Here is a 24477-nt window from a genome sequence, read left to right as displayed (position 1 = left end):
CAACCAGGCCTTACTTTCACCTCTAATTTTATGCATCATCTCCCAAATTAAATTATTTGTCCAGGATTCTCTTACCTATGGGTTGCCCACAACTTAGTCTCCTTCACTTTACTCCCCAGGAGCCCCAGGAGTCCCCATAGAGATTCCCAGCTACCCCTGCAAGAGACTACAGAGTCCTACATTCCAGATTCCTATGTTAATTCTTTCCTTTTAATGAACACTAATTAATAAAGGTAATATAATAACTTGTCAGAAGGTTACCAAATATACAAAAACTGACTATGTAACTAGTTTAAAAATGAATAATATTCATATGACTAGTCAAAGCTTTCATATTTCTTGGTTCCTTTGAGGCATTCCCACAGAGAATCATTATTAAAAATCATTATTAAAAGCTAGACACCACAAGCACAAGCACATGCAATATAGATGTAGTCCCTAAAATTTTGGATGCAATGTCTTAAATTTTAAACATTGTAATGGTGATCATTTTTTAATGTACAGAAATATTGGATCACTATGTTGTGCACTAGGAATTAACACAGTGCTGTAGGACAATTGTACTTCAAAAACAAACAAACCTCATAGAAAAAGAGATCAGATTTTTTGGCTACCAGAGGCAGGTGGGAAGGGGGAAGAGGAATTGAATGAAGGTGGTTAAAAGGTAGAAACTTCCAGTTACAAGACAAATAAGTATTGGGGTTGCAATATACAAGATTTAATAATTAGCACTGCTGTATGTTATACATGAAAGTTGTTAAGAGAGTAAATACTAAGAGTTCTCATCACAAGGAAAAATATTTTTTCTTTTTCTTTTATTTTGTATCTCTATTAGATGATGGATGTTCACTAAATTTATTGTGAAAATCATTTCATGATATATATAAGTCAAATCATCATGCTGTATACCTTAAACTTATACAGTGTGGTATGTCAATGATACCTCAATAAAACTGGAAGAAAAAAATTTAAGGATTATAATTAATGTTGAAACTTGATAAATATAGAGCTTATAGAAGTAAAGTGCAATTACTGGTGGATTTAATCATAAGTTTTCATAAAACTACAAATATCTATTTTTCTCAAGGTAATATTAATCCCCTCAAAAATTGTAGTTTTTATTAAAATTTCTCCTGGTGATAAACCTCCGACAAGCATTTCCCTTCCTTCTTTGAACTTTAGCCTTATGGCCTTGGTAGGATTTCACTTAAGCTTTACAATTAAATTTTATGTAAATGTGTCCCAAAGTACTGACAACTCTCCATAACTTTGTTAACAGTAGACTGGGCAAAATCATTATTCCTCATTTCAAAAAAGTAAGAGATTCTGTACATCATCTTTATGTCATAGATATTTAAGGTTTTTTTTTTCTTCCCAATATTCAGACTCCCTAGACTTCAAATTAGGTCTTATATTTGCCAAAGCTGAAACTGCTCAAAGTCAAGATTTGACTAATTATGTCACAATGCTCTATCTGATTTGACTAATTATGTCACAATGCTCTATCTGTTGGGACATTTGTAAACCCTGGAAAAAGTGAATAGACATTCACAAGTTATTATAGGTGACATCTAATAAAAAATGGAGAAAGAGCCAATTAATCCTACATGAGGCTCATAAAGAAGATATTTTTGTAAGTTAAGAGGATAATTTTGAGGCTCTTAACATGGGGGGAGGGATGGTTTAAGTTCTTCACTGATAAAGAAACTGCTGAAGCTTTAAAAGGATTCGGCAGAGATTATCCTCAAAGAAAGATGATAAGAAAAATAACAAAAAATTGAATTGGCCTTTGAATGCTAAATCATCGGCTGCCCCATTCTTCCATACATAAAATACATTTAGAACTAGTTCCTATATTATAAGCCTCATAAACCATAATATAAATAATATAAATATAATATTAAATCCAGATATTCCTAAGTTTATGAAAACTTTATGCAAATAATTCTTTTCCCCTCAACTCCGTGAATTCCATTGATAAGATCAACGTCAAGAAGTGCAACATAATCAAGGAAGCCAATAGCTATTTTCCACTCTAATCACTATCCCTTATGCCAAGGCTAACATCCACACAGTCAAAGTGAGATGAACCACTGTTCCAATTCTTTTTTTTTTTAACATATTTATTGGAGTATAATTGCTTTACAATGGTATGTTAGTTTCTGCTTTATAACAAAGTGAATCAGTTATACATATACATATGTCCCCATGTCTCTTCCCTCTTGCATCTCCCTCCCACCCTCCCTATCCCACCCCTCAAGGTGGTCACAAAGCACCGAGCTGATCTCCCTGTGCTATGCGGCTGCTTCCCACTAGCTATCTATTTTATGTTTGGCAGTGTATATATGCCCATGTCACTCTCTCACTTTGGCCCAGCTTACCCTTCCCCCTCCCCATATCCTCAAGTCCATTCTCTAGTAGGTCTGAATCTTTATTCCCGTCTTTCCCTTATGTTCTTCTGACCATTTTCCTTTCTTTCTTTCTTTTTTAATATTCCATATATACGTGTTAGCATACAGTGTTTGCTTTTCTCTTTCTGACTTACTGCACTCTGTATGAAAGTCTCTAGGTCCATCCACTTCACTACAAATAACTCAGTTTCGTTACTTTTTATGGCTGAGCAATATTCCATCGTATGTATGTGCCACATCTTCTTCATCCATTCATCTGTTGATGGACACTTCAGTTGCTTCCATGTCCTGGCTATTGTAAATAGAGCTGCAGTGAACATTGTGGTACATGACTCTTTTTGAATTATGGTTTTCTCAGGGTATATGCCCAGTAGTGGGATTGCTGGGTCGTATGGTAGTTCTACTTTTAGTTCTTTAAGCAACCTCCATACAGTTCGCCATAGTGGCTGTATCAATTTACATTCCCACTAACAGTGCAAGAGGGTGCCGTTTTCTCCACACCCTCTTCAGCATTTATTGTTTGTACATTTTTTTATGATGGCCATTCTGACTGGTGTGAAATGATATCTCATTGTAGTTTTGAGTTGCATTTTCTAATGATTAATGATGTTGAGCATTCTTTCATGTGTTTGTTGGCAGTCTGTATATCTTCTTTGGAGAAATGTCTATTTAGGTCTTAACCCAATCCATTATTGGATTAGGTTGTTTGGTTTTTTGTTATTGAACTGCTTGTAAATTTTGGAGACTAATCCTTTGTCAGTTGCTTCATTTGCAAATATTTTCTCCCATTCTGAGGGTTGTCTTTTCGTCTTGTTTATGGTTTCCTTTGCTGTGCAAAAGCTTTGAAGTTTCATTAAGTCCCATTTGTTTATTTTTCTTTTTATTTCCATTTCTCTAAGAGGTGGGTCAAAAAGGATCTTGCTGTGATTTATGTCATAGAGTGTTCTGCCTATGTTTCCCTCTAAGAGTTTGATGGTGTCTGGCTTTACATTTAGGTCTTTAATCCATTTTGAGTTTATTTTTGTGTATGGTGTTAGGGAGGGTTCTAATTTCATTCTTCTACATGTGGCTGTCCAGTTTTCCCAGCACCACTTCTTGAAGTGGCTGTCATTTCTCCACTGTGTATTCTTGCCTCCTTTATCAAAGATAAGGTGACCATATGTGTGTGGGTTTATCTCTGGGCTTTCTATCCTGTTCCATTGATCTATATTTCTGTTATTGTGCCAGTACTATACTGTCTTGATTACTGTAGTTGTAGTATAATCTGAAGTCAAGGAGCCTGATTCCTCCAATTCCGTTTTTATTTCTCAAGAATGCTTTGGTTATTTAGGGTCTTTTGTGTTTCCATACAGATTGTGAAATATTTTGTTCTAGTTGTGTGAAAAATGCCAGTGGTAGTTTGATAGGGATTCACTGAATCTGTAGGTTGCTTTGGGTAGTAGAGTCATTTTCAATGACAATGTTGATTCTTCTAATCCAAGAATATGGTATGTCTCTCCATCTATTTGTATCATTTTTAATTTATTTCATTAGTGTCATAATTTTCTGCATACAGGTCTTTTGTCTCCTTAGGTAGGTTTATTCCTAGATATTTTATTCTTTTTGTTGCAATGGTAAATGGGAGTGTTTTCTTAATTTCACTTTCAGATATTTCATCATTACTGTATAGGAATGTAAGAGATTTCTGTGCATTAATTTTGTATCCTGCTACTTTACCAAATTCATTGATTAGCTCTAGTAGCTTTCTGGTAGCATCTTTAGGATTCTCTATGTATATTATCATGTCATCTGCAAGTAGTGACAGCTTTACTTCTTCTTTTCCGATTTGAATTCCTTTTCTTTCTTTTTCTTCTCTGATTGCTGTAGCTAAAACTTCCAAAACTATGTTGAATAATAGTGGTGAGAGTGGGCAAACATGTCTTGTTCCTGATCCTAGTGGAAATGCTTTCAGTTTTTCACCATTGAGGACGTGTTGGCTGTGGGTTTGTCGTGTATGGCCTTTATTATGTTGAGGAAAGTTCCCTCTATGTCTACTTTCTGGAGGGTTTTTATCAAATGGGTGTTGAATTTTGTCAAAAACTTTCTCTGCATCTACTGAGATGATCATATGTTTTTTCTCCTTCAATTGGTTAATATGGTGTATTACATTGATTGATTTGTGTATATTAAAGAATCCTTGCATTCCTGTAATAAACCCCACTTGATCATCGTGTATGATGCTTTTAATGTGCTGTTGCATTCTGTTTGCTAGTATTTTGTTGAGGATTTTTGCATCTATGTTCATCAGTGATGTTGGCCTGTAGTTTTCTTTCTTTGTGACATCTTTGTCTGGTTTTGGTTTCAGGGTGATGGTGGCCTCATAGAATGAGTTTAGGAATGTTCCTCCCTCTGCTATATTTTGGAAGAGTTTGAGAAGGATAGGTGTTAGCTCTTCTCTAAATGTTTGATGGAATTCGCCTGTGAAGCCATCTGGTCCTGGGCTTTTGTTTGTTGGTAGATTTTTAATCACAGTTTCAATTTCAGTGCTTGTGATTGGTCTGTTCATATTTTCTATTTCTTCCTGGTTCAGGTCTCAGAAGGTTGTGCATTTCTAAGAATTTGTCCATTTCTTCCATTTTATTGGCATACAATTGCTTGTAGTAATCTCTCATGATCCTTTGTACTTCTGCAGTGTCAGATGTTACTTCTCCTTTTTCATTTCTAATTCTATTGATTTGAGTCTTTTCCCTTTTTTTTTCTTGGTAAGTCTGTCTAATGGTTTATCAATTTTATTTATCTTCTCAAAGAACCAGCTTTTAGTTTTATTGATCTTTGCTATCGTTTCCTTCATTTCTTTTTCATTTACTTCTGATATGATCTTTATGATTTCTTTCCTTCTGCTAACTTTGGTATTTTTGTTCTTCTTTCTCTAATTGATTTAGTGTAAGGTTAGGTTGTTTATTTGAGATGTTTCTTGTTTCTTAAGGTAGGCTTGTATAGCTATAAACTTCCCTCTTAGTACTGCTTTTGCTGCATCCCATAGGTTTTGGGTCATCGTGTTTTCATTGTCATTTGTTTCTGGGTATTTTTTGATTTCCTCTTTGATTTCATCAGTGATCTCTTGGGTATTAAATAGTGTGCTGTTTAACCTCCATATGTTTGTATTTCTTACGGATTTTTTCCTGTAATTGATACCTAATCTCATAGTGTTGTGGTCGGAAAAGATAGTTGATACAATTTCAATTTTCTTAAATTTACCAAGGCTTGATTTGTGACCCAAGATATGATCTATCCTGGAGAATATTCCATGAGCACTTGAGAAGAATGTGTATTCTGGGTTTTTTGGATGGAATGTCCTATAAATATCAATTAAGTCCATCTTGTTTAATGTATCATTTAAAGCTTGTGTTTCCCAAAATTGAGCTATTTGTAATGAAGTGGATATACCTAGAGTCTGTCATACAGAGTGAAGTAAGTCTGAAAGAGAAAGACAAGTACCATATGCTGACACATATATATGGAATTTAAGAGAAAAAAAATGTCATGAAGAACCTAGGGGTAAGACAAGAATAAAGACACAGACCTACTAGAGAATGGACTTGAGGATATGGGGAGGGGGAAGGGTAAGTTGTGACAAAGCGAGAGAGAGGCATGGACATATATACACTACCAAACTTAAGGTAGGTAGCTAGTGGGAAGCAGCCGCATAGCACAGGGAGATCAGCTCAGTGCTTTGTGACCGCCTGGAGGGGTGGGATAGGGAGGATGGGAGGGACGGAGACGCAAGAGGGAAGAGATATGGCAACATATGTATAACTGATTCACTTTGTTATAAAGCAGAAACTAACATACCATTTTAAAGCAATTATACTCCAATAAAGATGTAAAAAAAAAAAAATGCTTGTGTTTCCTTATTTCCATTTTGGATGATCTGTCCATTGGTGAAAGTGGGGTGTTAAAGTCTCCTACTATGATTGTGTTACTGTTGATTTCCCCTTTTATGGCTGTTAGTATTTGCCTTATGTATTGAGGTACTCCTATGTTGCATGCATAAATATTTACAATTGTTATATCTTCTTCTTGGATTGATCCCTTGATCATTACGTAGTGTCCTTCTTTGTCTCTTGTATTAGTCTTTGTTTTAAAGTCTATTTTGTCTGATATGAGAATTGCTACTCCAGCTTTCTTTGGGTTTCCATTTACATGGAATATCTTTTTCCATCCCCTCACTTTCAGTCTGTATGTGTCTCTAGGTCTGAAGTGGGTCTCTTGTAGACAGCATATACACGGGTCTTGTTTTTGTATCCATTCAGCCAGTCTATGTCTTTTGGTTGGAGCATTTAATCCATTTACTTTTAAGGTAATTATCGGTATGTATGTTCCTATTGCCATTTTCTTAGTTGTTTTGGGTTTATTATTGTAGGTCTTTTCCTTCTCTTGTGTTTCCTGCCTAGAGAAGTTTGTTTAGCATTTGTTGTAAAGCTGGTTTGGTGGTGCTGAATTCTCTTAGCTTTTGCTTGTTTGTAAATCTTCTAATTTCTCCATCAAATGTGAATGAGATCCTTGCTGGGTAGAGTAATTTTGGTTGTAGGTTTTTCTCTTTCATCACTTTAAATATATCCTGCCATGCCCTTCTGGCTTGCAGAGTTTCTGCTGAAAGATCAGCTGTTAACCTTATGGGGATTCCCTTGTGTGTTATTTGTTGTTTTTCCCTTGCTGCTTTTAATATGTTTTCTTTGTATTTAATTTTTGATAGTTTGATTATTATGTGTCTTGGTATGTTTCTCCCTGGATTTATTCTGTATGGGACTCTCTGTGCTTCCTGTACTTGATTAACTATTTCCTTTCCTATATTAGGGAGGTTTTCAACTATAATCTCTTCAAATATTTTCTCAGTCCCTTTCTTTTTCTCTTATTCTTCTGGGACCCTTATAATTTGAATGTTGGCACATTTAATGTTGTCCCAGAAGTCTCTGACACTGTACTCAATTCTTTTCATTCTTTTTGCTTTATTCTGCTCTACAGTAGTTATTTCCACTTTTTTATCTTCCATGTCACTTATCTGTTCTTCTGCCTCAGTCATTCTGCTATTGTTCCCTTGTAGAGAATTTTTAATTTCATTTATTATGTTGTTCATCATTGTTTGTTTGCTCTTTAGTTCTTCTAGGTCCTTGTTAAACATTTCTTATATTATCTCCATTCTATTTCCAAGATTTTAGATCATCTTTACTATCATTATTCTGAATTCTTTATCAGGTAGACTGCCTATTTCCTCTTCATTTGTTAGGTCTGTTGGGTCTTTGCCTTGCTCCTTCATCTGCTGTGTGTTTCTCTGTCTTCTCATTTTTCTTAACTTACTGTGTTTGGCATCTCCATTTCGCAGGCTGCAGGTTTGTAGTTTCCGTTATTTTTGGTGTCTGTCCCCAGTGGCTAAGTTTGGGTCAGTGGGTTGTGCAGGCTTCCTGGTGGAGGGGACTAGTGCCTGTGTTCTGGTGGATGAAGCTCGATATTGTCTTTCTGGTAGGCTGGTCTACGTCTGGTGGTGTGTTTTGGGTTGTCTGGGGCTTATTATGATTTTAGGCAACCTCTGTGCTAATGGATGGGGTTGTGTTCCTGTCTTGCTAGTTGTTTGGCATAGGGTGTCCTGCACTGTAGCTTGGTGGTCTTTGAGTGGACCTTGGTCTTGGTATTGAGATAGAGAACTCTGCAAGATTTTCACCATTTGATATTACATGGAACTGGGAGGTCTCTTGCGGACCAGTGTCCTGAACTTGCCTCTCCCACCTCAGTGGCACAGCCCTGATGCCTGGGTGGAGCACCAAGAGCCTGTCCTCCACATGGCTCAGAATAAAAGTGAGAAAAAAGAGAAAGAAAGAAAGAAGGTAAAATAAAATAAAATAAAGTAAAATAAAGTTATTAAAATAAAAAATAATTATTAAGGAAAAAAAGATTTTTTTAAAGAATTAAAAAAAATGGACAGATAGAACCCTAGGACAAATGGTAAAAGCAAAGCTATTATGACAAAATCACACACAGAAGCATACGCATACACACTCACAAAAAGAGAAAAAGGGAAAAAAAATATATATATATCGTTGCTCCCAAAGTCCACCTCCTAAATTTGGGATGATTCGTTGTCTATTCAGGTGTTCCACAGATGCAGGGTACAAGTTGATTGTGGAGATTTCATCCGCTGCTCCTGAGGCTGCTGGGAGAAATTTCCCTTTCTCCTGTTTGTTCACATAGCTCCCGGGTTTCAGCTTTGGATTTAGCCCCGCCTCTGCGTGTAGGTCGCCTGAGGGTGTCTGTTCTTCTCTTAGACAGGACGGGGTTAAAGGAGCAGCTTATCTGGGGGCTCTGGCTCACTCAGGCCGGGGGAGGGAGGGGTACGGATGCAGGGCGAGCCTGTGGCAGCAGAGGCCGGCGTGACGTTGCACCAGCCTGAGGCGCGCCGTGTGTTCTCCCGGGGAAGTTGTCCCTGGATCCTGGGACCCTGGCAGTGGCAGGCTGCACAGGCTCCCAGGAGTGGTGGTGTGGATAGTGACCTGTGCTCGCACACAGGCTTCTTGGTGGCGGCAGCAGCAGCCTTAGCATTCCATGCCCGTCTCTGGGGTCCGCGCTGGTAGCCGCGGCTTGCGCCCGTCGCTGGAGCTCCTTTAAGCGGTGCTCTTAATCCCCTCTCCTCGCGCACCCAGAAACAAAAGAGGGAAGAAAAAGTCTCTTGCCTCTTCGACTGGTCCAGACTTTTCCCCGAACTCCCTCCGGGCTAGCTGTGGCTTACTAGCCCCCTCAGGCTCTGTTCACGCCGCCAACCCCAGTCCTCTGCCTGGGATCTGACCGAAGCCAGAGCCTCAGCTCGCAGTCCCGCCTGCCCCGGCGGGTGAGCAGACAAGCCTCTCGGGCTGGTGAGTGCTGGTTGGCACAGCTCCTCTGTGTGGGAATCTCTCCGCTTTGCCCTCCGCACCCCTGTTGCTGCACTTTCCTCCATGGCTCTGGAGCTTCCCCCCTCCGCCACCAGCAGTCTCTGCCCGTGAAGGGGCTTCCTAGTGTGTGGAAACCTTTCCTCCTTCACGGCTCCCTCCCACTGGTGCAGGTCCTGTCCCTGTTCTTTTGTCTCTGTTTTTTCTTTTTTACTTTTGCCTTACCCAGGTACGTGGGGAGCTTCTTGCCTTTTGGGAGGTCTAAGTCTTCTGCCAGCGTTCAGTGGGTGTTCTGTAGGAGTTGTTCCACATGTAGATGTATTTCTGATATATTTGTGGGGAGGAAGGTGATCTCCGCGTCTTACTCTTCCGCCATCTTGAAGCTTCTCTATGTTTTAATTCTTACAAACACTCACTATTGGTGATTGAGTTTAAAAGAAGATATACATACATTCAATTTAAGGTGAGTCAAAGAAGAGATGAAGAAAGTGACAAGCAGAAAATGAAATCCAATTTGAAAGATTTATAATCTTTAAATTATTTTCTGTAAAATAACTTTTAAAGTAAAAATATCATTAAAGAAATATTAAGCACCACTTTTTTGTGAGCAGAAGTACTTGGGAACTAAAACACAGGAATAGGAACCAAATTACAAGAATTATGGCCTGAGATACAGTGTAATGTTCATTATTGGCATTCTAGTTAGGATGGAAAGAGAATGAATCGGAGTTAAAGACCAAATCTTCTGCTCTCCTCTCCTTTTTTTCCTACTTAATAACCTGAGTAGAGGAGAAATATAGTAAAGAAAAAAATGTGAGAAACTAGTGGAGATAAGGAAATAGAAAGAAACTGGGGTCATGGCTGGTGAGCATAATCCATCAGATCTTTTCCTTCCAAGGGAACATATCAGTAAATTTCTTCCTAACAGTACATCAATCATAGGTGAATCTAAGCAGATGGGCACCACTTTCTATTAATGTCCATGTGGGTTATTTTTAAAATATCTTTTTAGGGCTTCCCTGGTGGTGCAGTGGTTAAGAATCTGCCTGCCAATTCACAGAACACAGCTTCGAGCCCTGGTCCGGGAAGATCCCACATGCCGCGGAGTAGCTAAGCCCATGCACCACAACTACTGAGCCTGTGCTCTAGAGCCCGCGAGCCACAACTACTGAAGCCCATGTGCCTGGAGCCCGTACTCCGCAACAAGAGAAGCCACGGCAATGAGAAACCCACACACCACAATGAAGAGTAGCCCCCACTCGCCACAACTAGAGAAAGCCCGCGCACAGCAACGAAGATCCAACGCAGCCAAAAACAAATAAATAAATAAAATAATTTTATTAAAAATATATATATATATTTTTTTAATACCAGTGTTTATCCTTGTCAACTAGCTAATGTGGTTATGACTCACTTTATTATCAATTTACTTCACACCAAAAAAAGATTACTGCGATATAGTGGAGATAATTAGGCAAAATATGTGTTTCTCAACTAATTGGCAAGAATGTGTAATTGATTTATCATTAATATTAAAAATCTAACACCACACGTTTCTCACTATTCCATTTAAAAAGTGAGACAGGTACACTTGATAACTATATATTCTCTCTCTCTCTCTCTCTCTCTCTCTCTCTCTCTCTCTATATATATATATATATATATATATTTATATATATAGTTAAGCAAAATTCAAACTTTCATTCCCAATATTTCCCTTATTAATAGTAATAATAACAGAAACAGCCAATACATATATAGCACTGACTACATATGTACTAACATATAAATCTATTCTAAGCACTTTACATCTATTAGCTCATTTGATCTTCACAACAACCCTGTTAGGCAGACACTGTCATTATTTCTGTTTTACAAATGAAGAAACTGAGATACAGAGAAATTAAGAAGCAAGCCCAGAGTTACACAGTTAGTAAATGGCACAGCTGGGAGTGAAGGGCAGCCAGTATCGCTCCAGACTGTGCTCTTAACATTTACACTACACTACTTTACAAAAGACTCATATAAATATGCATTCACATGCACACAAATGCTCTAAAAGTCTTAATTTTTACTAGTCAACTTATTCTGTTTCCTGTGCTTTTGCATATGTTGTTCTGTCTACTTAGAATGTGCTCATCTCCCTTTCAGAAACTCCTACTCTTCCACCAAGTCACAGCACAAATGTCCCCTTCTCCAGGAAATCTGACCCAGCTTTCCTACACAGTGAGAGGCTCTCTTCCCTTGCTCCCTGGACTTTGAGCCATTTTTCCTATGTGTATCACAGCCTTCATATTTGAAGAGATACATAGTAATACGTGGACTGTCAGACAAGAGCGCTAGATCCCTAAGAGCAGGGACACCGAGCATTTTTCATGTGGGTATTCCCCAAGCTGAGCTTGATTCCTGACATGAAGAAAGCCTAACCAGGAAGAGGGAAGGGGTGGAGACACACAAGCATGTGTCAAATGGTCTCCAGGAGAATTATGGATGAGACTCCAGCACGAGCCCTGCCACCATGCTGAAAGCCATTGTGATGGCATTGGTGACTAAGTAGATAAGCAAAGGTCTCCCTCACACAGTGGGGAGGAACTCCGTGCTCTCTTCCACCTCTTTTCCACCATGTGCTGTGTCTTGTTACCCTGGTTGCTCCTCAGGCATTGCCGGGAGCACTTGGAACGGGGAACTGCCACCTCTATCTTGCAAAACCCAGTAAAATAAATGCAGCCTTTAAACCACCTGAATATTCCAGAATGTACCTAATCAATTCAGCAACTAAAAATATGAGTTATCTAATAGTCTACCATACCATAAATTAAAATTTGTATTCTATGCTCAATGCAGTGATGGTTGAGATCCATTTACTCGTGTAGGTATAAATCAGAATCTCAATTTTTATAAGCAATTCAGTTTTAAGAAATGTGATGTCTATGCTTACCTCTTTGTGATATCATATTGGAGATGGGTAGAAAAATATGACAGAATCCCAGCCTTCAAGGAGCCTACAATATCTTAGAAAGATGACACATAGATTAAGTGCCAAAACAAAAGAAATTTATGGTAATCCTAAACAGTATTCAGAAAAGGAAAGAACAACAGTGGAATGGTCATAAAAGCTTCATGAAAAGGAATGTACTTCACACCAAAATCAAGAAAAATTAAACATTAACATTATAGCTAATTTTTTGCCTAGACATGGGTGAGACTAGAGTACAGATCTGCCAGGTGTCTAGTAAAGTATCAGCTATTTATATTAAACATGTCTCTCTTCTTCACCATAAGAGATCTCTGGATGTTCTGATGCTATTTATTTCACTCTTCCGTCTGACTTCCAGAGAAAAGAAGTGATTCACACAATGTGTCACACCTGGAATTTCAGTTATAGACAACAGGACTTTTTAAAAAGACAGTGCAAATCTATCATCTTACAGTTTTGCAGGTCAAAATTCTGAAACGGATCTTAGGGATTAAAATCAAGGTGTCAGCAGAGCCGTGTTCCTCTTAGAGATGGACTAAAAGCAAGGTGTTAGCAAAGCTGTGTTCCTTTCAGAGGTTCTAGGGGAGAATCTGTTCCCTGCCTTTTCCTGCTTCTAGAAACCACCCACATTTCTCGGCTCATTGTGACCCCTTCCTCCATCCTCGAAACACATTAATCCAACCTATCTTTCTGTCTTCACATGTCCTCTAACTTTGACCCTTCTTCCTCCGTTACATATAAAGACACTTGTGATCACATTGGGCCCATCCAGATAATCCAAGATAATCTCCTCACCTCAAAACCCTTAATTTAATCATGTCTGCAAATTTCCTTTTGTAAACTAGTATAAAGACCTGTAAACTAATATAGCCACAGATTCTGAGTATTAAGATGTGGACATCTTTGCCGGGTGTGTGGGAGGGGGGTGGCGGCATTATTCTGTCTATCACACCTATGCTTCCAGACTTGATGGTCACCCTGCTTTTTAAATAAAATTGGTGCATTTAGAAATGACTAGACTTCTTGATAGGTATAGACAACAATATTATGACAGAGAAAACATGATGATACCCTTATCTGAGTCTATCGACATATGTTTCCTTGGTGTCATGGAATGAATGTTTGTGTCCCTCCAAAATTCATATATAGAAGCCCTAACCCCTAGTGTGGCTGTATTTGGAGATGAAATTTCTAAGGAAGTAATTATGGTTAAATGAGGTCATTATGGTGGGGCCCTGATCTGATAGGATTAGTGTCCTCATAAGAAAAAAACACCAGAGAGTTCATTCTCTCTTTCTCTGTATGCACACAAAGAAGAGGTCAAATGAGCACACAGTGAGATGGCAGCTGTCTGTGAGCCAAGAGAAGAGGCCTCAGAATGAAACCTACCTTGCTGGCATCTTGATCTTGGACTTCCTAGACTCTAGACCTGTGAGAAACAAATTTCTGTTGTTTAAGCCACCCAGTCTGTAGCAATTTTGTTATGGCAGCTCAAGATGACTAAGACACTTGGTAATATTAAAAGAAAATGTTAATATGTAGACATATGTGGCTGACAAGCATGGGGAAGAAGGCCAAGGGAATATAAATCCAATAAGTTATTAAAAGCAGTTGCACTTCAGCTCTGTGGTATGTGCTTTCAGTACTCTGGGGCTACAGACAGGCATTTCCTCAAGAGACAGAGCATGACATCATGGAGATATCAGTGCTCCATCCTGCCGCTGAGCCCCTCTTTTCAGTATGTGCGTATACTCTTCTCTTTTGGAGTGTTTTGCTTCTGAAACGCAGCACCTCGATCTTTTTCATCATCACCCTTGGGCTTCAGGGGTCATTCTGTCTTGATCCCAGAGAGCAGTGAGTATTTGCCACAGCATTCTTATCACCACCACCCCACGGGTCAGCAGAGAGGGGTGGGAGTGAAGACCCAGCTCACCTGTCTCAGGCTGGAACAACGTTGTGGGATGGGGCTCACCTCCATGGCCTTGGCCTCCTCCCCTATCCATCCTGGTTCCCTCACTCCCTTACCTGTGTCCATGGGAGTCTATCCTTAATAAATTACTTGTACATGAGCCCTCTTCTCAGGGCTGCCTTCTGAGGAACCTGATGTTAGAAACCCTCTGAATTAAACCTGACAAAAGGACCTCTTAATAGAATAATTGTTTATTATTTTTGCACATTAAAAAAGGCATTGTGATATCTAGTCCAAATGTGGCCCCAATGGACCAGGCCTCCTGGAGCCACACTTTATGTGGTCTCCTTGCACGTGGAATCTGGGTTGATCTAGCACTCACAGTAGCCAATAGAATGAGGCAAAAGTGATGTTGTGCCATTTCCAAGCCCAGCCTCGAAGAGGACTGGCGACTTCTTGTCTCCCTCTTGGAATACTGCCTTTAGGAAAGCTTAAACCACCATGTAAAACATCTGACTGCCCTGCTGAAGAGACCACGTGGAGAAACCCCATGAAGAGAAAAGGGCCCTGAGATGTACAGAGAGAGGAGAGAGAAAAAGGCGGAGTGGTCCCAGTGATCTAGTTAATCCAGCTTTCCCACCAAGAGGTCAGCCATTTGAGGGGTCATCATGGCTATTCCATCCCAGGCAAGAACCAGATGACTGCAACATCATGTGAAGCAGAAGTGTCACCAAGCTGAGCCCTGTCAACCCACAGAATCATGAGTCATGATAAAATGGTTGTTATTTTAAGGCGTTAGGTTCAGGGAAGGTTTGTTATTCAGCAATAGATAACCAAAACAGAAATATATGTTCTTTGTAAACAAAACCAAAACAGAAATACAGATATACTCAAACTATAAAGAGGAAAACCAAAATGGTACATAATCCGTAAACCGGAAAATAAGCTCTGTTAACATTATACTGCATTGCACTGTATTTCCTCAAAGACTATTTCCTATGCATACATTTTCCCACATGATTTGTGTTAATACCGTATACACAATTTGTATTCTGTTTTTTTTGTTTAACTTGGCAGTATATCGGAAATATTTTCCAATACCCTTATAATGTTTAAGCATGAATAATTTAGGGACTACCGTATGAATGTTCAATAATTTATTCAAACATTCTCTTAGCGTTCTTTTCAATTGTCCACTTTTGTAGTATAGCCCAGATGAGCCTCTTGACACTGAAATCTTTGCTGCATCTGAGATTATTTCCTTAGATTCTTAAAAGTGGAATTAGTAGATCAAAATACATAAATTTTTAAAAGTTCTAGATGTATCTTTTCAAACTACTTTCCAAGAAGTCTACAACAATTCATCCTCTACCAGTAGTGAATAACAGGGCTAATCTCTTAGTACTATTAGCAGCAATGAGTAGAATTAAGTTGAGTGTTGTTGTTGTTTTTTTTATCTTTATCAGTTTGAAAGACAAAGAAAAGATATTGTTGTCTTCATTTGCATTTCTTTGGTCATTAGTGAAGCTGGACATTTTTTTCAAGCTTTTAATAATCAGTGGTTTACATTGTTTGTGAATTCTTCCCATCCTTTCCTATCTCCCTATGTAAGTCTCAGTTCTCAATTGTCAATTTGTATCAGTTTTTTAAAAAAAACATATACATGTACTATAAGATATTAAATCTTGGGGCTTCCCTGGTGGCGCAGTGGTTGAGAGTCCGCCTGCCAATGTGGGGGACGTGGGTTCCTGCCCCGGTCCGGGAGGATCCCATATGCCGCGGAGCGGCTGGGTCCGTGAGCCATGGCCGCTGAGACTGCGCGTCCGGAGCCTGTGCTCTGCAACGGGAGAGGCCACAGCAGTGAGAGGCCCGCGTACCGAAAACAAAAGAAAAAGATATTAAATCTGTCAGAGTATAGACAATATTATTTTTCAATTTGTTATTTAGCTTTCAATTTTGCTTAAGATGTTATACATATAGATGTTACACTTTAAGTAGGTAAAATCAAACTATCCATACTTTTCTTTATGCGGGAAAAATAAAGCCCTTTTATAGTTAAACATAAAATAAATTTGCTCAACAGGAAGTGAATTTCCTATTTTGTCCGGCTTCCCACAGAGAAGTATTGGTAACTTTCCTTCCTTAAACAAAACAAAAAAGTTAACACTTCCGTAAACACTGGGAGTTCCAAGTTTAAACAATGGATAAATATTTTACACAAACTGTGAAGTTAAACATTTCACTGAGGAAACACTACATCTCAAAAAGGGTGTGGATCATCTAGAATCAAGGCAGAAAGTCTCTCATCAAACACCCAAGCAGCATGCTGAGCCTCTGAGTACACATTAATCTACTCAGCTGGCTCAGGCTCTGCATGATGATTGGAGAAACAACAGCAAACTCACTCATCTACTTGATGGTCAATGTCATTTGCTAACCACAGACAACTCAGTAATCGAGGCTCTTGCTACCTTGAGACCAGGGGCTCTCAGCCAGGGGTGATTTTGCCCCCTTGGGGACATTTAACAATGTCTGGAGACGGGGCTTCCCTGGTGGCACAGTGGTGAAGAATCCGCCTGTCAACGCAGTTCGAGCCCTGGTCCAGGATGATCCCAGCAAATAAGCCTGTGCGCCACAACTACTGACCCTGCGCTCTAGAGCCCACAACTACTGAAGCCCGCGTGCCTAGAGTCCATGCTCGGCAACAAGAGAAGCCACTGCAATGAGAAACCCATGCACCACAACGAAGAGTAGCCACCGCTCGCTGCAACCAGAGAAAAGTCCACGCGCAGCAACAAACACCCAACGCAGACAAAAAAATAAAATTAAAATAAAAATAGTTATTTAAAAAAAAACAGTGTCTGGAGACAATTTTGATTGTCACAGCTGGGGGAAGGTGTGTATCTAGTGTAGCTACTAGAAATCAGTTTCTACCAGTATCTGCTAGTAGTGTACCTACTGGTACCTAGCTGGTAGAGGCCAGGGATGCTGCTAAACATCCTACAATGCACAGGACAGTCCCACCCCATCACCTTTTCCCACCCCACACCCAATAAAGAATCATCTCGCCCTAAACAGCAATAGCGCTAAGGTTGAGAAACTCTATTCCAGACCAAGTCAATAGAAAGAAAGTGAGCGCTTACATCTCCTCTGTAATTATATTTGCCTTTCAGAATCGTCCTGTAAATTCTCATATGGCTTTCACCATCAAAAGGCAGGAATCTACAAAGTAAAACATAAGTGATTAGGCCTTAAAAGCCCACATGTCAACTGCACTGGTGTAAGGTTTCCTTAGCAAAATCTCAGAGGCTATTTACTCTGGGGTCCCACAGAGCATCCTCACTGTACAGTCACCACTTTTGTTCCCAGAGTTGCCAACCCAAAATCTGTGATAAAAAATTTTGACTCTGCACCTGGGTGATAACATAAGAGATTTTCGGGCTTTAGGTCCCTGTGAGTTATTTTCAATGCGTTGCAAATACCTCATGCCATCACCAACCATGTGGAGGATTCTGACAGCATCCTGCTCTGTAAAGTATCCCTGAGAGATGAGTCCATCAAAGAATTCCCCTCCTGTAGCCAACTCCATCACCATGTAAACTTGATCTTGGGTCTCAAAGATCTCCAGGAGCTGGACGATGTAATGATAGCTAACCCACCACAGGATAGAGAACTCAGATTCACACGCCTCTCTGCCTTCTCTCATTCTGGTTTCCATCACTTTTATTGCAAAAGGTTTCTTGGTGGTCTTCTGCTCCATTCTGACAAACTTGCTGAAACTGCCTGTCCTGATAAGAGCCTTGATATCATATCTGTTGGAAGAAAAACCAAATAAATCTGTTACCCTCTGAAGTGATTTTCAAAATTATTTAATTAGATGCTTTATATCATCCTTTTGAGCTTTATATTCCCCCCATCCAATTTCCTTGCATAACTGTGTTCATTATTTTTGAAAGTTACCCCAAATCCTCTTTTGAAATGGAGGCAAGTGATATAAAAGTAATTAGTTGGTAGAAAGACAAATAATCTTAATAACAATAGCTACCATTTATTACACATTTATTATGTGCCAGGAATTTTATTTTTTTAAAATCCTACCCTATAAAATTCCTGCTGGGTGATATTAAAAAGTTAAGTGATTTCCCAAGGCCACACAGATTGTATTGATAGTTGGAATAGATGGGATTTAAATCCAGTTCCTTCAAATGCATTTCTCCAAAATTTTCTTGAAGAATTTTGGGACCTCCATCTACCATTTTCTTTCCTCCCTCCAACTCTTGTTTTTATCATTCTGCAACAGCAACCACCAAACCAGGTGAAGAGAATAAAAAAGAAGCTTAGTCCTATTTATAACTTCTCCAAAGATGGAGGAAACCATATCAGGAGACAGGGTACAAAGAGTAGGCTTCCTCATGTTGCTAGACTGTGAGCTCTCAGTCCCAGGCATAACTCATATCTCACCCAAGGTATCGCCCCAAATCGCTCCTCAGTAGATGTACCATTGCGAAAGTCAGCATGGTTGCGCTGTTATAAGTGCAGCTTTCAGAAGACGGGTAGCGGTGGTGTCAGGACCCCCTTGCAGCCAGCAGCTCTCATAGTTCCCCCTACCTGACGCCACTGCACTTGCAATTTTACACAGCCAACAAAATTTTAACCTGGGATGTATGTCAGTAATGTGTAAAGTAATCATCTCTCAGAAACGCCAGGAAGTCAGCTAGGATTTCAAAGGCTAGGGATCTTAAACTTTAGTTACCTGTGTTAATGTCTATGTAAATTTAAGAATCCTATCAAAATTTAACCTTCTATCTTTATTTAAGAAATGTTGAGAAAGTGCTTGACTTAGAATCACGATTTTAAGCTGGAAAGAATATTAGAGAATGATTTAATCCAACCCCTCATTTTACAAATGAAGACATTTGAAGATCAGGTTAGCTGATTGGTTGTTTAATTTGTGGAGTGAGGATTAGAACCCAGGTCTCCTTACTTGCATCATAATTTGGTGCTTTTCCCACTTTACTAAAACTTCTCCCAGGTAAGAATGCCAACGAATGGCATGCAGTCAAGGAGGACACAGGGAGAAGGTAATTCTTTAAGTCACATACTGAATACCAAAGATTCAAATGCAAATATCAATCTGTACTTTAAACAGCCTTACTTCTTTTTGCTGAGTTTATTCTTCCTGTAGTTTTTTTCATTTGTCTACTTACTTATTCCTTATATTCCTGTGTTTACTGAATAAAAATGGCATTTGGCTGTACCAGCTTACAGAAAATAGCTTTGTTCTATACGGTGCATTTAATTTTCTGGCCAATTACCTTATCAAAACAGATAACAATTTAGTAATCTTAAATGGATTCTGTCCCCTCTTCTCTTTCCAACTCTGCTTTTTTTATTCACATGCACTCCCAGTGTGATTTTGAAGATAATCACAGGCATTTCAAATTCTGTTGCTTTGCAGACCAACACATTACCTCTAATGTGGATGAGAGCACTTTGCAAATACTAATTTATGACTATGCCCCCAAAGCTGCAGGAAAATTCATTTGCTCATGGGATTAATCATCAGCTATCAGACGAATTACCATTTCTGAGGAACTACACTCTCACTCAAATAAAAGGAGTGTTATTCAACACTGTTACAAACCTTCATAAACCAAATGTTTAAAAAAATGTCAGTAATTTGGCATTGGAAGAAACAGTAAGCTTTAAGCCAAAATTTATAGTGCAAATAAATGCTTTCAGACAACAAACGTCCCATAACAAAAGCCTGAAGCTGTGGCCTGGCTTGTGAACCCTTGATGGCCATGGATGGTGACTATTTTTATGAGCATGGTGACAATTTTTATGACAATGGTGACTATTTTTATGACTTGGGTGACTATATCTTGTGTAGCGCCTGGCACAGAGGGGACAGCAATAAATGTTGAATGAGAGAATCATTCACTGAATGAATATCATTTCCAAATTATCGCCTTATTTTGAAAACATTAAGAATGGAATCAGGCATGGGAAGATGCATCTACAAGGCCAACCCACCTCCTCCATTTCCACCCTCCACTCCCACCCTCTCACAAAGCAGCCTCAAAGTCAGGTTTGTAGGTCATGCAATTTTACAACATCCCAGAGATTATAAGAAACAAAATTATTACTTTGACCTCAGCTGCCACAAACTGAACATGATAAAAAAAAATGAAACATGGAAACAATAATAATATTGCAACCGGTTTGACAGAAGCAATTGTAATGAACTCCCAAGAAGAAAGTGAATATAGTCAGACTTAAATTCTATCATCTATCATTTGGGCTCACAATGGAGAGGAAAGACAACTGTGTTCTAGACCCATTTCTGTCACCAACTTGGATAAGTCACTTAATCTTTTGGGGCTCAATTCCTCATTGGTTAAGGAAGAGCCTTTAGTTAGTCTCTAAAGCTTTCCAATATTGAGATCCTCTACTTCTATGACTTTGTCATAATCTAAGGGCCTGGGACTAACCCGGAGGTGGAAGTTATGAGGGTGGATAAAGACTAGACCAGACTCCCTGGCCACAGATGACCAGAGATGCCACCCAATCAATTCAGTCTTGACAAGACCCCATATCCCCTCTGATTCAAGTTCAGTTGCATCAGCCAACTTTGTTCTTCTCTAAGCTTAGCAGATACTAGACTAATCCTCGAGTCATCCTTGTACCAGAATTTCCCAAGGATGCCAGGAAATGGCTCTGCATAGACTCTGGTCAGAACACGGTGATGAGGTGAGCGTATAATCCTAGGACTAGAAGTGTCCCTGAGAATCCAGTCAAGCCACGTACCACTGTGTCCAACCAAACGCTGCAGAGTGGAGGGGATTCCATTGTGTCCTTCCTCCACCTGGCCAACGTGGGGCACCCTGAGGAAATTCTTTCTCAGGCCAACCAACCGGCCAGACTTTCTTGTTCATTTCCTACATGGTCATCTTATGAAGACAATAACAGTATCTACATGAGGACCTGCACCATGCAGCATCATTTACATATATTACTTAATCATCCTCACAGCATTCTTACGAGGCAGCTATTATTATTATTCCCATTTTACAGAGGTGGAAATTAAGGAAGGAAAAAGGCTAAGGAACATTCCCAATGACACACAATAGAAAAGACAGGAGTGGATCTCAAGTCTGGTTGATTCAAAGCCCTGTTTCTATTCCACTAATTATGATCTCCTTTTCTAGAAGGTAACAGAAGATCCTTCACACACCCCAGCTCCAGTGTATGTATTGCAAGTCCCCCCAGGGCTCTGAGGTCAGGGATTCTCTCCCTCTCCTCCCTGCGGCTCCTTCTACTTCTTCAGTCTTTATTTATTTATTTATTTTTTGGCTGCATTTTTATCTTTGGCTGCATTGGGTCTTCATTGCTGTGTGCGGGCTTTCTCTAGTTTCAGCAAGTGGGGGCTACTCTTTGTTGTGGTGCGCGGGCTTCTCATTGCGGTGGCTTCTCTTGTTGCAGAACATGGGCTCTGGGTGCGCGGGCTTCAGTAGCTGTGGCTCGCGAGCTCTAGAACGCAGGCTCAGTAGTTGTGGTGAACAGGCTTAGTTGCTCCGTGGCATGTGGGATCTTCCCGGACGAGGGCTCGAACCGGTGTCCCCTGCATTGGCAGGCGGATTCTTAACCGCTGCGTCACCAGGGAAGTCCCTACTTCTTCAGTCTTGAACTTTCCCTATCTTCTGCCCTTCCCCCCTCTTTCAAAGAGAAATTGCACTGGACACTTGCTAAAAACATCAAGGAAGACTTTATTCCAGACTATTGCAAGAGAGGTCAAAATTACTGTGATGGGAGAGACTGAACTCAACTGTTGAAACACAAGGCAAGAGAGTTGTAAGGCTGGAGTGAGCTTGTAGGAAATTACTCAAGGGCATTAGGGGAGGAAGGGGTGTCATGGAAGTGAGATTCCTACCCTCCCACAGACACTGGTAGATAGAGCCTCGATCTTTCTTTGATTACATTTCAAAAGGTTGGCGCCCAGGTCCTTGAGAAAGACATTCCTGGGTTGTAAAAGATTTACATCTCAAAGGGCAGAGACGATTTAGGGAGGTCTGAGGCCTTTGATCAGAAAGAAGCGTTAAGGTCGGGTCAAGTCGAGGGGAACTCTAAGGGCGCCTCGGTCAGCGGTTCACCTTGCTCAGCCCAGCCCCTCCGCCTGCGGTTCACGTCCCGCTTTACCTGGAGAGGACTCGGGGGTCGAACTTGGCGCGGAGGCGGGCCACCTGCATCCTTTGAGACTCCGGGAAGGCCTTGGCCTTGACTCTCCCGCTCGACCCGGGCCGGCGCGGGCGGCTGGCGCCACAACCCATGGCCACGGCGGGGAGCGGGGCCCGAGGCTCCCGGTGCGCGCGCCCATTTATCCCCGGCTAGCAGAGCGGGCAGAACCGAGCCCCCCGCCCAAGGGCCCTTGTTAGGAAGAAGGCCCGGCCTACAGTCCGGCCGCCTTGATCCGCACTGACCACTGATCCATAGTAGAGCTTGACGTGGTAAAAACAAAGTGGGCGAGAAGTCAGGAGCCTGGGCTTAATTCTCAAGGGCTCAGTTTTCTCATCTGTGAAATGAGGACGTGAATATATAAAGTTAAATAGTTTATAAAGGAGATCTTCCTTCTAAAGGACTTTTATGTCTCCAAGGCAGAGCGCACTCATATCCAGATGATATGAACATTAAATATAATATTTTTAAGCTCTAAGAGCTTATAATATTTAAAGTATAAAATATCACTGTCCTCTACTGCATTAATTGAGCACACTAGTCTGTGTCTGGCACTCCGCTAACTCCTACATCTGTAAGAGACATGAGCCTCACCCTCTGAGTGTTGCATCTGAGACAGAAAAACTCTGTCTAGAACCCATCCCAATACACTTTGCAAATACAAGGGTAAAATCTGTGGGGGGGAAAAATAGTATTAATTATGTATAATATTAATTATTAATTGAAATTATATGATATTTTATCTATTTCATCCTTGTGTTCATAATTATTTATACATGAGTATATGTTATACATATCGTTTTAGTAAATGATATTTTATGTATTGGTCAGATATCAATATATTGATTATGTATAATTTACATTGATAAATTTTATATAATTGATGTGTGGGGAGTGAAATTCAGTCAAAACCAGCCAGGCACGTCATGATCAGGTACCCCTCAGAGGTTGAGGAGCCAGAAGTGAGGGCCAAGTCTCCCAGTCTAGTGCTCTTTCAATGGTCGTATCCTTTCTAATTTTGTTTAATGTTTAGTTTGGCTTAACAGAGACCATCTGTGGTGAGTCAATTAGTCATGGATTTGCCCAGAAGAAGTGTATTTTGAAGGAAAATGTAAAACACGACTTGGATTTAGCTTAGAGAAAATGAGCCCATCCTGCAAAGGGAGCTTAAGTGCCAAATAGTAGACTTTTCATGAAAAAGAACCCTCAAGATTCGCCAGGTACTGGGAAACAAAGAGAGAAAGTTGGTTGTAAGCAGGTGAAGAATTCATGCTTTTGTGTCGCAAGTTTTTAACTAATTTTCAGAATAGGCAAAATAAGCAGAATGGAAAAGAGAAGAAAAGGGAGGAGATGGAGAGAAGTAAAACGTTCAGGTGCTGCTGAAAGAGCAGGCTCTCCTGTTCAGGGAGCACAGGGCTGTGAGGATGCATGCGGCCCAGCAGATAGGAAGCGTCTACCGTGAATCCTGGCCCTGGGCAGCGGTGACGGCCTGCCTCAGTCCCGCAAGGCAGTCCCTCTAGGCAGCTGGCCACCCAGCAGGGAGAGCTTTGTCAAGAGCCTCCTGCTAAGCCTGAATTTTCCTTGAAAATTGTCTAAAACAAACACTGGTTTTTAAGCTCTTTAGAAATGAAAACAGTAAATAGAAACCACTGATTAGTTCTCTTTTGGAAAGCACCAACAATTAAATGGAAGTGTTGTTGACAATATAAATTCCGTTCCAGGAGACAAAAGTTACTTACGCATTCGAAACTTTTAAGGGTTTTCACCAAGCTTTAAAATGTTAAAATGTTAACCACACATCTTCAGTGTGTTCTTTTAGCCCAACAAACCCCTCCAAAAGGATCAGTAACGTGTAGAATAGCATCCTACTGCAGGGTCTCCTGTGTGTATTTCTCTTTATTGTGCGTAATTGCCTCATTGTTTTGGAGACCACGCAAACACTGTTTGGGACCACATGCTATTTACACATTAATTATTTATAGTTATTTAAATTATATATTTTATCCTAATTGAAGTAATAAATTTGTTCAAGTAAGTTTTAGACTT

The 24477-nt window shown here is 40.1% G+C and overlaps 1 protein-coding gene across 1 annotated transcript; it reads right to left on the bottom strand.

Annotated features, from left to right (window-relative positions):
- Positions 1-17282: 17282 nt before the first annotated feature.
- PSKH2 (protein serine kinase H2) lies at positions 17283-22526 on the bottom strand. Its single transcript, XM_027089780.1, is given in 5 exon segments — positions 17283-17447; positions 17450-17562; positions 17565-17670; positions 17672-18008; positions 22396-22526. Coding segments are annotated over 5 exon segments (852 nt in total).
- Between the last annotated feature and the right edge of the window lie 1951 nt (positions 22527-24477).

Source organism: Aethalodelphis obliquidens, unplaced genomic scaffold (assembly GCF_003676395.1).
Source record: "Aethalodelphis obliquidens isolate GAN/ISIS:26980383/991018 unplaced genomic scaffold, ASM367639v1 scaffold68, whole genome shotgun sequence".
Classification (NCBI taxonomy): domain Eukaryota; kingdom Metazoa; phylum Chordata; class Mammalia; order Artiodactyla; family Delphinidae; genus Aethalodelphis; species Aethalodelphis obliquidens.
The sequence above is the reverse complement of the archived record's forward strand: the minus strand, read 5'-3'. Positions and strand labels throughout refer to the sequence as shown.